The 12,366-nt window shown below is 41.5% G+C and overlaps 1 protein-coding gene across 1 annotated transcript in view; it reads right to left on the bottom strand.

The window, feature by feature from the left end:
* The window catches only part of Hmcn1 (hemicentin 1), a 450,870-nt gene that overhangs the window by 34,664 nt on the left and 403,840 nt on the right, over positions 1–12,366 (bottom strand). The window contains exons 90-97 of the mRNA XM_060364433.1: positions 10,783–10,953; positions 10,284–10,454; positions 9,730–9,900; positions 9,410–9,580; positions 6,241–6,390; positions 5,527–5,664; positions 4,353–4,474; positions 3,424–3,661 (exon numbers count right to left, since the gene is read on the bottom strand). Of these exons, the coding sequence (XP_060220416.1) occupies positions 3,424–3,661; positions 4,353–4,474; positions 5,527–5,664; positions 6,241–6,390; positions 9,410–9,580; positions 9,730–9,900; positions 10,284–10,454; positions 10,783–10,953 (1,332 nt within the window). The remainder of the gene's footprint in view (positions 1–3,423; positions 3,662–4,352; positions 4,475–5,526; positions 5,665–6,240; positions 6,391–9,409; positions 9,581–9,729; positions 9,901–10,283; positions 10,455–10,782; positions 10,954–12,366) is intronic.

A 12,366-nucleotide genomic window follows, 5' to 3' on the forward strand; every position in this document is an offset into this window, starting at 1 on the left:
CTTTTTTGAAATAAGGTCCCCGCCTCTTCCTCTCTTCCACCTCCCCCGTCTCTGAACCCAATGCTTGCCATTTTTACTATATCAGTTGGTCGGGAAGCCTCCAGGATTTTCTTGTCTCTTCTCTGTTGGGCGTACAGACATGTGTCTCTGTGCTTAGCATTTACGTTGGTTCTGGAGATTCAAACTCCAGTACTTACACTTGTACAGAAAACACTATTCACTGAGCTGTCTCCCTAGCCTCATTTTTAGTGTGCGTGTGTGTGTGTTGTGGGTGCCTGTGTGCCACAAGGAGGTCAGAGGGCAACTTAGAGAGTTGGTTCTCGCTTTCCATATCTGGATCTTCAGGTTGTCAGGCCTGGTGGCAAGTGCTGTTCCTGCTGCACTGTCTCATCTGCCACCCATTCTTTACATCACAGTAAAAGTAGACTATTTTGAATTATAGCTGTGACTTTCATCAGGAGATGAAGATAGGAGAAAACAATACAAATATTTGCTTGTGATTAGAATAACGTATTGTAATAATAGAAAATTTGGAAGTCTGAAGTAAAATTCCCTATTGCTTTATCAGTAGTAACAAACTGTTTCAGTTTACCGACATGTGGTATTTTTCCTTCTGTTTTTTTTTTTTAATTAATCCATACTTAAAATGTCAGGTATGAAAATGATGACTAATAACTACCACGCTTTATGACTAAAAAAAATCATTTGGAGAACTTACTTAAAATGTAGATTCTGGCCTGCAAACACAGTAAAGATGCTTGCCACCAAACTTGAAGACCTGAGTTTGGTGCTGGGGCAGACATAGTCAAGGAGAAAATGACTCCTGCAAGTTGTCCTCCAACCTCTGCAAGAAAGCTATGACATTCATGTACAGGTACACATTCACACACACACACCACACGCACATGCACACACACACATGCACACACACACACATGCACGCACCCACGCACGCACCCACGCACTGTGGATATACTAAATGCTGGGGAGAAGACTAATAAATGTGTTTTTAATAGTATGGCTATTTCCATACTACCATCCAGGTGTAGAAAATGGACTCTTTCTCAGTGTGCACTGCTTGTCAATCATTATTACATCATAAATGGGCTCCTTTTCACTTGAGCAAAACTTACAACGGCTCCTAGTACACGACAGGTACTTGACAATTGTTTGTGAAAAGAATGCGAAAGCTATTTCTTGAAAATTATTTCAATGATTCTTTAAGAGGTTATTAAACATGTGTCATAATTTATATATTTATTTACAACTTCTAGAATGTCTTCTTATTATTTCTTTATCATAAAAACACTAAGTGAAACCTCTACAATTGTCATCTTGGGCTATTTCTGTGATTTTGTCAGGACAGATTTTGAGCATAAAAATTTGTTAAACAACCAAGAATCCAAGCTTGCCCCCTGGTGGCTACTGAGAAACTTCAGGTAGACAAATTGAAATACATCAATAGCATCACACATGCAAGGACTTCAATAGAACGTAAATGTATTTAGACATGTTTATCTATATTCTGGGACTCAGATGGTTTAGTAGCAGTCTCAGAGAGGAGAAGAAGCGTTCAAATAGCTTTAGGCTTAACATTTAACATCTCAGCCTAACATACAGAAGTAGACATGCCTATCTCAGCAATCATTTCGGTTTCAGGAACGCCCAGCCTTTGGACGCTGCGACATGATTTATTCCTCTACAGAGTCTGTGATCAAGAGCTTTGCAGTCAACCCATCTCAAGCCCCGGCGCTGCAGCACCACAGCCGAGGAAAGGCTGCACACAGTGTGGGAGCTGCTGAGCGAGCGAGGAGTCACCAGGTTGGTAGCCTGCCGTTTTGGGGCAGAGGAGAGCTGAGTTTAACTCATGTGAAAAGTAAAGCAAGCTAAACATTCTACCTAGTTAAAAAGACCTCTCTCTCCCTCTTTCTCTCTCTCTCTATATGTATACTATTCAATTGAATTACAAAAAGAAATAAAGAAAAACACCCTCAAAACTTCACAGAACACAGAATTGACTGTGGCAGCGGCTTTGACTTCCGAGAAGGAATACTGGGGACCAGACACTTCAAACAAACACACATCAGAGGGGACCACTTGGATGGAGGTGTGGAACTATCTTTAGACAATGGAAAGCAGTTCAGAAATGATGTATTATATGATGATTTCTGTCAATAAGAAATAATAGTATTATTAATAGTAATAGTTGTATGGCTCTACAGGTTTTGAAAGCCACCTTTACCCAGGCTGACTAGATGTTCTAATTATCCTTGGAAAAGTTTCATTGCAATACTGCCTGTTTTCTCACAGGAGTCTCAGTTTGGATGATAAATTTTTGGGTCTGGGGCGATCTAGTCTAGTGTTAATTGCTTGCTCCTCTTCCAACTCACGAGATTCTTACTGTTTAAAAGCATACAGTCACATACCCCAAAATGACATTTGTAGTCCTTGCCTCCAAGTTATCTTTGATTGGTTAACAGTAAAATGCCAATACAACTGGGCGAATGGGGTGGGTGTGAAAATAGTTCGCAGGCTTGTAAAGAAAGAGAGAGGTACTGGCGGAAGAAGGAAGGAGCAGGCAGCCATGGGTTAGTGTGGAAAAGATGAACGTGGTCAGATCCAGTGTGGATGCAGGAAGCGGCCCAGTATTAGAAAGTATTATGAAATTATGTTCAGTCCCAGGTGATATAAAGCTATTCTAAAATACAACAGGTGTCTGTGTCTTTACTGATTAGGAACATGGGTTAGGTAATACCACCATAACAATTATAGGGCAAATAATAAACATTATTTGCCAGAAACCCTTTATTTTCTGCCACAGCCACATTAATCTAACTATGTTCTAAGCGGCTGTTAAGATGTATCAGTATGAATTCTTCTGTTTTCTCATTTTCTCTGCACTTTATTTCTGCTTCATCCATGCGAGTTGGGCCTTCCTGAGTGACAACAACAATAAACTCAATAAAGAGAATAAAGCACTTAAAGCTGCTTTGAAAAATCTGGAAATTTCTGATTGGTTCAAGCTGTGCCATACTTTGTATCATATTTCAAGAATTTTCAAAAATTACGATAAACACATTATATAGTATATATATATATATGTATAGTTCATAGTCTCATATATATATATTTTCTAGTTCATAGTCTCATATATATATATATGAGACTATGAACTAGAAAAACAACCCTGCCAGGTACTATGAAGAGGCATTCTAGTAAACTAAATGCACCAGAGCAAGCTTTGCATAGGGCTTACCTCAACAGAAACAAAGAACGCAGCACACGTGGCAAACCCAGCTCCAGCACGTTAGGTCTAGGCCTTCATATTCTCATTCTGAATGGTTTCATGGCACCTGCCTTTATACTTTAATAAAAACACAAGATGGCAGCACAGACACTTGGATTTTTCTGTACTCATATTACCTTTGGAAATTGAAGCATGGATTTTAAAACCCAATGTCTCTTCTAATTGGTTGTAGTCAGACTCCACAGAAGATGCATGAAGTGTTTCCACTAAGAAGGGCATCTTCCCCCAGGCCTGGTCATAGACAATGGTGTGGTTCCACGTGTAGGGGACACTGATGCCGTCGATAGTGAAGAGCCGTGTTGAGTAGGCGTACAGCTGCCCAGGTCCTGTTTGAATGTAATCCTCTGTGTAATCCTAAGGGAAAGAAGGATTTGAGGGTGAATGTGGTATCTGGCATTCTTCATGGTGTACTATGAGGTGTATTGTGAGGAAAAGAAAGGACCTTAGAGATTAACCATGGAACTCAGAGTAAAATTGTAACTGCAAAGTAGGGCTCTAGAAATAACTCTTAGGTTGATCCTTGTCATTATAATCACTTTATAATTTATTGTCACAATTTGTAATTTAACAAGATACTGAATTTGTAGCAAGCTGTATGAGGACAATTTTCATCACCCTGTGAGCTCAGCTCACAAAGTTGTTTTTTTTTTCATTACTTTCAAGTAAAAAAAAATGAAATTAAAATATAATTACATCATTTCCCTTTCCATTTTGTTCTCCCCCTCTTTAATGATGGTACACGAAAACTTATGGTAGGAATCACCATTCTCCTTTTCAGAAGAAAATTTAACAAGTGGCTTAAATCAGCACAGCAGCAATTCTGGCTCTGATACACCAGGTAATAAAAACACTCAGAGAGCTTGAAGAGCTCAGCCCCTGGAGATTTTTAAGCAGAGACCAGATGGTTATTTACAACCTTGTGGGAGTAGTAACTTATCTCCAGAGTGTACAGTAAGAGCTTAAGATCCCTGTGCTCCGTCTGCAGGGCTTTTGTCTGTCCTCCTCCTCATCGCATGAGCAGCCATGAAGCTCTTGCACACGTTACCTTCACGCTGACTTCTGCAGGTGTCTGGAGCTGAAGGACATGGCCACTCACAACGACATCAAGCAGCAAGGCGCCGTCAGGGTCCAATCCCCGAGCCACGTGCGTCATTCGCAAGACCTCTCCTGGGGATGACATTGCGTTCACTTCCACAGCAAGGATAATAACAGCCATCATTATTATTACACATATGCTTTGTGGGAGCACAGGGAAGATTGACCTAATAGAACAGTGTTATTTCAAATATGAATGAATATGTAAGAGAACCAGGTTAGAACAGGATTTCCAGTTAAGAAAGTTAGGCTTACTGAACTGCTTTCAAAAATTCTTTGTATGTGGCAAAAGTATAGCATTTGATTTTGCAGAAGATTCCATAGTTTAGACTCACAAGCAATAATCAAGCATTTCTACAAAATTACTGCTTGTGAGATGGGCCAGCCACCAGCGGCCGTCAATGCCCACAGACTTAGCTACGGTGTTTCTGTCAGAGCATCAGCAGTATTTAAAGGGTGTCTTCATATGAGGATGGATATCAACGCCCCCCCCCACTCTGTGATGATTAAACAGTGGTTAAGGGGAACCCTCCCTAGTCATTCTTCTTCAAAGGGTCAAGCCCACTGAGACTGGCTCACTCCAAGGAGGCTCAACTGGAGCTTTGTAAGAACTTCTGTGAGTACAGGAAGGGCTCCCAAAGAGCTAAGGCACGATCATCAGGACAAAAGCAGAGTGGAAAGCACTAGTGTGCTTGGCTTTGCTTCCATTTGTTACTCAGAGAATCACCATAAGGTAAATGAATTGATTCATGTTTAAGGACAAGACTATAGTTAATAACAAGAATGACTTCTCTTTCCTCCCTATGTCCTTTAAATCCCCTCCAAGGCTTACAGAAAATGAAGAAAGGCCCAGAGAGGAAGAGAAAGAAGTCTCTGGGGCATACAAATTACTATTCTGCTTGAGAACACTCGGTCCCTTACAGACCTTGTGCTAGTAGTATCCACTGACAAGAAAATTTAAAGCTGCTTTTACATTATGTGTGTTAGAATGCACCAAAAGCTTGTAATAACTTTCTGTGGGAGCATGCACCATATTTTTCTTAGTGATCAAGCTTTACAGTCATCTCTCTCTCTCTCTCTCTCTCTCTCTATCTAGTAGGATATTATGTTCACCTGATACTAACCAGTTGCAAATTCCACTTGTGTCTCTCTTTTGAAGACTGCATTAGTGAGGGTAAAACCATTGACTGCTTCTCCCATTTCCTTTGCTGTTGTCCAGTAAATGGGATTTAGGATAGAAATGATCTTTCTCATTGCTGGACCTAAAGAATGAGGAGAAACAGGGTTACAGAGCAAAACATTTGCAGCCAATTATTGTCATAGTATATTATTCACAAGGGTGGATGCTCTTGTTGACTAATTACACAGTCAACGAGTCTGTGTGTATTGTTCTTACTATCATTTTTTAGATATACAAAATACTAAGTTTCACTGTATCATTTTCATAATGCTCTAATGCACTTTGACCAGCTCCTTTCTCGTTGGGATAAGGATAAGCACTGCATTACACCCAATGTGCTATGTCATATTATCACTGACTTAACGTTTCATTTATTTTTTTAAGAATCATTAGCTGAAAATAATACGACAAAGAAAGAAGTATATTTTTAAAAAGAAGTGTATAAAGGCTGGTGAGTTGGCTCAATGGACTGAGGTACTCGCTGCCAAACCCGATGACCGGAGTTCAATTTCTGGGGTCCACACTGTGGGAGAAGAGAACTGATTCTCATAGGCTGTCCTCTGACCTCATGTACATCCCCTGGTGCACACATGAATGCACACGCATAAATAAATAGCAGATAATTAATTCTACAACTTTGATAAGTAAAGTGACTCACCAAGACTGCGAGGCACATTGGTAATCTTGGCCTGTATTATTCTTGTATCAGAGTTAGGGCTCTCGGTTATTGTGGCATTAAGAAAAGCGATTCCAAATTCAATGTCATTAATATTCCCAATAACACTTCCTCTGGCTCGCTGGGGTCCACCTATTGGGGGAAGAAAAAAAATTCCTGGATAAGGAAACAATTCCATCAACATTACATGAGGGAAAGGGAAGCCAATGTGCAGAGATGCTACAAATCTTTTCTCAGACATCAAAAGAGTCCTATGGCATCCAAATTTGAAAGTGAAATTAATAGGCTTTTAAAACATTCCACTTTCACATAACACCCATTATCCCCATAAATCTAGTATCCTTCTGATCTGAGCACATCCTAGAACTGTTCTGTAAGCCAAAAAATACAGTATGTCCATTCTCACAGCCCAAATAAAGCATGTGTTTGTTGATGGTGATGAAACCATGGCTACGGTGACTTTACAGAGAAAGTTGTGTGTGACAGTAAACACTTCATATGCATTAACTCTTTTGATCCTATCAACAGTACTAGGTGGTAGCTTTATATAGATATAGTTTGCAGACTGGGAAGACAAAGTTAAGAAAAAATAATGTAGCTTTGCCGGCATCACAGGTCTAGACAGAGAAGACTAAAACGCCATCTTCATTGCTTTAAAATGTTTCAAAGTAGGGACTTATTTAGTCACTTAGATTGATAACTTATATCTGTGTATATTTAATGTGGACAATGTGTTGTTTAAAAATATGTATACATTAAGAGAAAGGTGAAATAGCTAATTAGCATATTCATCACCTCATACAGCTACTTTTTTTCTAATGACAATACTTAAAATCTATTCTGTGAGCACTGAAGAATACCATCCAATTATGGGGAACGTAGGAAAACAACACACAGAACTAGACATAGTAGGACAGAAGTTAACGGGGTCAAGGGTGGGAGCAGAGGCTTGGGGATATGCTGGTTAAGGCTACAAAATTAGAGAGAAGGAATAAAGCTAAACACACTCAAGGGAGGATGCTTGACTCTCACTCAGAAGGGGAGAGAAAAATAGACATCTGAGGTGGATGGATGGAAGGAACTGGATGGGAAAGGGGATGGGGAGCGAAGCTCATGGTGGGGGGCTCAGGTATGGGGAGGGGTGAGGGCTGGGAGAGAGAATGTAAATTGGTGGGGGACATCTCTGGAATGAGCTGGAGATCAAGGAGGCTTCCAGGGATTTACAGGGGTGACCCTAGCTGAGACTCCTAGCAGTGAGAGGTGTGGAGCCTGAAGTGGCCACCTCCTGTAGCCAGACAGGACTTCTAGTGGAGGGACATGGACACCAACCCACAAACCTTCAACCCAAATTTTGGCCTACCTACAAAATGTGCAGGGATAAAGACAGAGCAAGATTGAGGGACTAGACAATCAATGACTGGCCCAACTTGAGACCCATCCCATGGGAGATAGCCGACTCCTGGCACTCTGTTGTGCTTGGCAGATAAGAGCCTAGCATAACTGTCTTCAAACAGGCTCCATCCAGCAGCTGATGGAAACAGATGCATAGGCACACAGCAAAACATTAGGTGGAGCTTGGGGAGTCTTGTGGAAGGGTGGGAGGAAGAATTGAGGGAACTGAAGGGGTCAAGGACACCACAAGAAGACTTACAGAGTCAACTAACCTTGGCACATGGGGGCTCACAGATACTGAACCAACCAAAGAGTATGCATGGGCTGGACCTAGGCTCTCTACACATATGTAGCAGATGTGCAGTTTGGTCGTCATGTGGGTCCCCTAACAATGGGAGTAGGGGCTGCCTCTGAATCTGTTGCCTACCTTGGCCTGCCTTTCCCCTAGCTGGGTTGCTTTGTCTGGCCTCAGTAGGAGAGGATGTGCCTAGTGATGCTGGAACTTGATCTGCCAGGATGAGTTGGTACCCATGGGGTGGGGATCTCCCTTTCTATGAGAACACAGGGAGGGGAAAGGGGGATGGTGTGTGTGAGGAAGAACTTGGAGGAGGGGGTTTTGTGATAAAGATGTAAAGTGAATAAGTAAATAAATTAATGAAAAAAGAAAAGTTAATCATATCTACTGTAGAACTGGTCATTATTGTTAATAATATAAACCTGTGTTCTTTTAGCTATTGTTTTCCTCTGTAAAACAGGAAAAGATCTCATCAACAAAATACCATCTCATCATTGTTGCAGGCCACTGCCAGCATAAATATGATATACTGTATAGTCAAAATCAGTGTGTGTGTGTGTGTGTGTGTGTGTGTGTGTGTGTGTGTGTGTGTGTAGCTATGTACGCATGTATTATTTCCTCTGGAGATGCCTATCAGACAATAATTAACTTGTGAAAAATTTGAGAACTACATTATAATTTTGACACCACTGTAAAATTTATACCAAAGATCAAATATGAGAAGTTCCTCTTTCCTTGGCCCTAAGCAGAAGAGGGACTTTGTGGGCACAATTGCTTATTCAATTTTCTGGATGACCACTGAGAAGCGTGGCTTCTATTTTAACTGAAGAGCTTGAGTTCCAGCACTGAACAGATGTTTCCTCAATTTGGCTACCTTGTTGGGTTCCTTGAAAAGTTGTTGGACTCTGTGGCTCAAGCTGTCCATCTAATTGGACAACAAAGCACATCATCCTAAGCCAGAACTGTTCTCTTGCTCCAGGAAGAAGCTCCACGATCTTTTACGCATAGAGCATGTTTGCTAAGCAGTTTCGTAGTAGACACTTGGCCTTTTGGTTTGTCTACTTATATGTAAAAGTCAGTCAACATAAACCATTCTTCCCCCTCTCAAATGGAGCCTTCTCAATTTTCAGGGACATTTTATTTCTGAAGAAAACTTAAAGCTTTGTAAAGTCCAACAGTATCTTCTCATTATAACAGTATGGAACTGTCAATGTTGGTCTCCCTATAATCTTTAGAAATATGTCCCCTGACAGAAAGAAGCCCCAAAAGAACAAACGGAGGCCAAAACCCAGCTATAAACACTGTGCCATAGGGAAGAAGAGCACATTTCTAAAAATGACTCTCCCTTCCAGAAATGGCACTGTTTCATTCTGTGTGGGCTCCAAATGGTACCTTTTTCTGATCTGTATGAAGACTCTAAACTTGTGCTAGCAATGGCCTTGCCAAAGCACAGCCCTTACTTACCTGGACACGCCTGCATGTTGCATCTGGATACCTGGGTGGCATCGCCTGGACAGGAACGGCCAGTTTTAGATGGCACTGGATTGTCACATAGCCTCTTTCGAGTCCTTTCACCACCTCCGCAAGAGACAGAACACTGGCTCCAACTATGCCATGTCCCCCAACTTCCATCCACTGTGAGCAAGAATGGAATGTTTGCTGTTAATGAATCAGTTTTAAGCTCTTCACTTAGGACACTCATGATAGGCAAGTGACAGGGCAGCAACAATAATCACTAAGTGAAAAGGTCCGCTCAGGGGACAGGTGGGGATTGAGGCCCTCACCAGGACACACGTCAGTGTTGCACCTATGGATCTGGGTATCCGCTCCCCCACAGGCTCTTCCTCCATTGGAGGGACGTGGATTATCACACATGCGGTGCCTCCGCATCTGTCCTCCATTGCAGGTCCGGCTGCAGGTGCCCCAGCTACTCCAAGGGCTCCAGTTGCCATGGGCTACAACATGAAATGATTTGACATAAAACAGTGCTGTAATAATGAAAAGTAGAAGAAACCAGGGCATTCATCTCCACACCAAGAAAAACCCTCTTAAGAGATAAACAGAAAGACGGCAAATCAATGAATGGGTATCTTTCCAGAGCAGGTGACTTAGGTGATGCTTTCAACAGAGACAGAGAACATAGTCTAAAAATGACGAGATCTCCTTTAACTCTTGATGAGCTAAGACTGTAACATTTAAGACACACTAAAACCAAACATCGCTTTGGAATCCTGAATTAAATGTCAAAGAACAAGCAACAAATACTACAACTGTAAGAACTGGAGGCCATAACAAAGGTTTAAGAAAGTAACATCGACTCACTGTTTCGAACACTCACTTGGACAAGGGTCACTATTGCAAAAATCACTCTGGATAGCGCTGCCTGCACATTTGCTTCCTCCATACTGTGGCACTGGGTCAGAACAGTCCCTTGTTCTCTTCCTGGCTCCTCCTCCGCAGGATACAGTGCAGGCACTCCAACTGGCCCACGCCGCCCACTTCCCATCAACTGCATTAACAGAAAAATGTATGTGCTTGGTTACTATGTAAAAAATCATCAGGTTTAAATCAGAGGGGCTGGCTGGGGAGCCAGATGATGGGAGATGGCTCAGATGTTAATTGTTTGTGGTCTTTTGAAGACTTGAGTTTGGTTTACAGCACCCAAGCTGAGTGGCTCAGAACTACCTATAACTCCAGGGCATTGACTCCTTCTGGCTTTTAAAGGTACAGACGTAATGACCGGGTTAAATAGTGGCCAGATTAGGGTGAACGACAATGCTGGATGACAGGTAGATGTTAATTAGTTAACTGTGTTAATGCTGCTCCACTTGTCTTACCTGGACAGTGTCTCTCATTGCAGACTTGCATCTGAGTTTCTGCTCCACTGCAGTAGGCTCCCCCAAATGATGGTGGTGGGTTGTTGCAAAGTCTTGTTCTTGTCTGACTGCCTTTCCCACAGCTTCTGCTGCACGTACCCCAAGGCCGCCAAGCACTCCACGCTCCATGAACTACAAACGCCAGAGGCCGTTTCAAGCCACGGAATCATATTTGTTTAAAGAACAAAATTATGCAAATAAATTATCTCCACAGCGAGTTAAAAATCTTACAGTCTAAAATAACTAAAATTGAACCAAAAGAAATATAACTAACAATGTTCTTCTTTTCTCATGTTTGGCTTTCAGAGGGATTTGTGTCCAGGGACATTCAGAAGGCCCAACCAATGCCAAAATAAATGCTTACAATTATTCAAAGGAGGTTATTTTATTAAAATCAAATTTAATCAAGCAACCATATGTAAACAGAACCCCAGTGTTTAAGCTCTAGCTAAGCTCTTGTCCGCATTTGGCACTCCAGGGATAGCAGAGAAGAACAGAAGCAGCTAAGCAAGTCTGTCCAATAGATCTACATGTGCTGTGGCTAGCACGAAATTTCCAACAATGCTGTTTTGGACCCAACACTTCAAGAGTGCATCTCTAAATGTGGTCTGGCTTACCACTCACACATGTTCTTGGATCTTTCGACAACAAGGTGATTTGCACTAAGTCTTTGAACAGTTTTCTCCATTACATAATGTTCATGATTTAGAAATTCTGAATAACACACTCACCTACTTGCTAAACAACAGAAGCAAAGCTGACCAGTAGTTTCCAAGGAGTGCAATTAAGGACTTCCTTTTGGTAACTAACACATTACAGCATCTGACCACAAGCCTGGAACAACCCTGTACTTCCTACCAGGTGCGTGGGCTGAGAATCAGTGCTGCGGGTTCTCTTATGTAAGAGTCAGTATCTGGTCAGATTCTCCTTAAAGAAGTTTCTAGATATGGTGCTTCTTTGGTCACGAGCTTTACCAAGATATGAATCAAAAGGGGGGTTAAGACTTAGACTAAGTTTTCTTAACACTACTTATAAGAAACTGCAATAGTAGCCAGTTCGGATGAGACCGGATAAGCTGGGGTCAGATGGAAGGGGAGTAAGACCTCCCCTATCCGTGGACTTGGAGATGGGCATAGGAGGAGATGAGAGAGGGAGGGTGGAATTGGGAAGGGAGGAGGGAGGGAGCCACGGCTGGGATATAAACTGAATAAACTGTAATTAATATAAAAAATAAAAATACAAAAGAAAGTGCAATATTAAAATCAACCAATTAGATTATCATTTTTCTTAAAGAAAACATTAAAATATCTTGCATCTTCTCATAATTTATTGATATTTGATTAGGGTGACTATTCTGCTTTGTAGACAGTGGCAAACACAATCACATGAACCTATTATACCCAACAAGAATTTGTTCTAGGACAATATTGGACAAACCTGAGAATCTAGGAGGCAGCTTTTAAAACTAGGCTGAGACTGTAATGCTCACAGTTCTCACATCCTGACTGTATCACTTCAGACACTCTGCAGTGACTTTAATAAGTA

Source organism: Meriones unguiculatus, chromosome 11, assembly GCF_030254825.1.
Source record: "Meriones unguiculatus strain TT.TT164.6M chromosome 11, Bangor_MerUng_6.1, whole genome shotgun sequence".
NCBI classification, from domain to species: Eukaryota; Metazoa; Chordata; class Mammalia; order Rodentia; family Muridae; genus Meriones; species Meriones unguiculatus.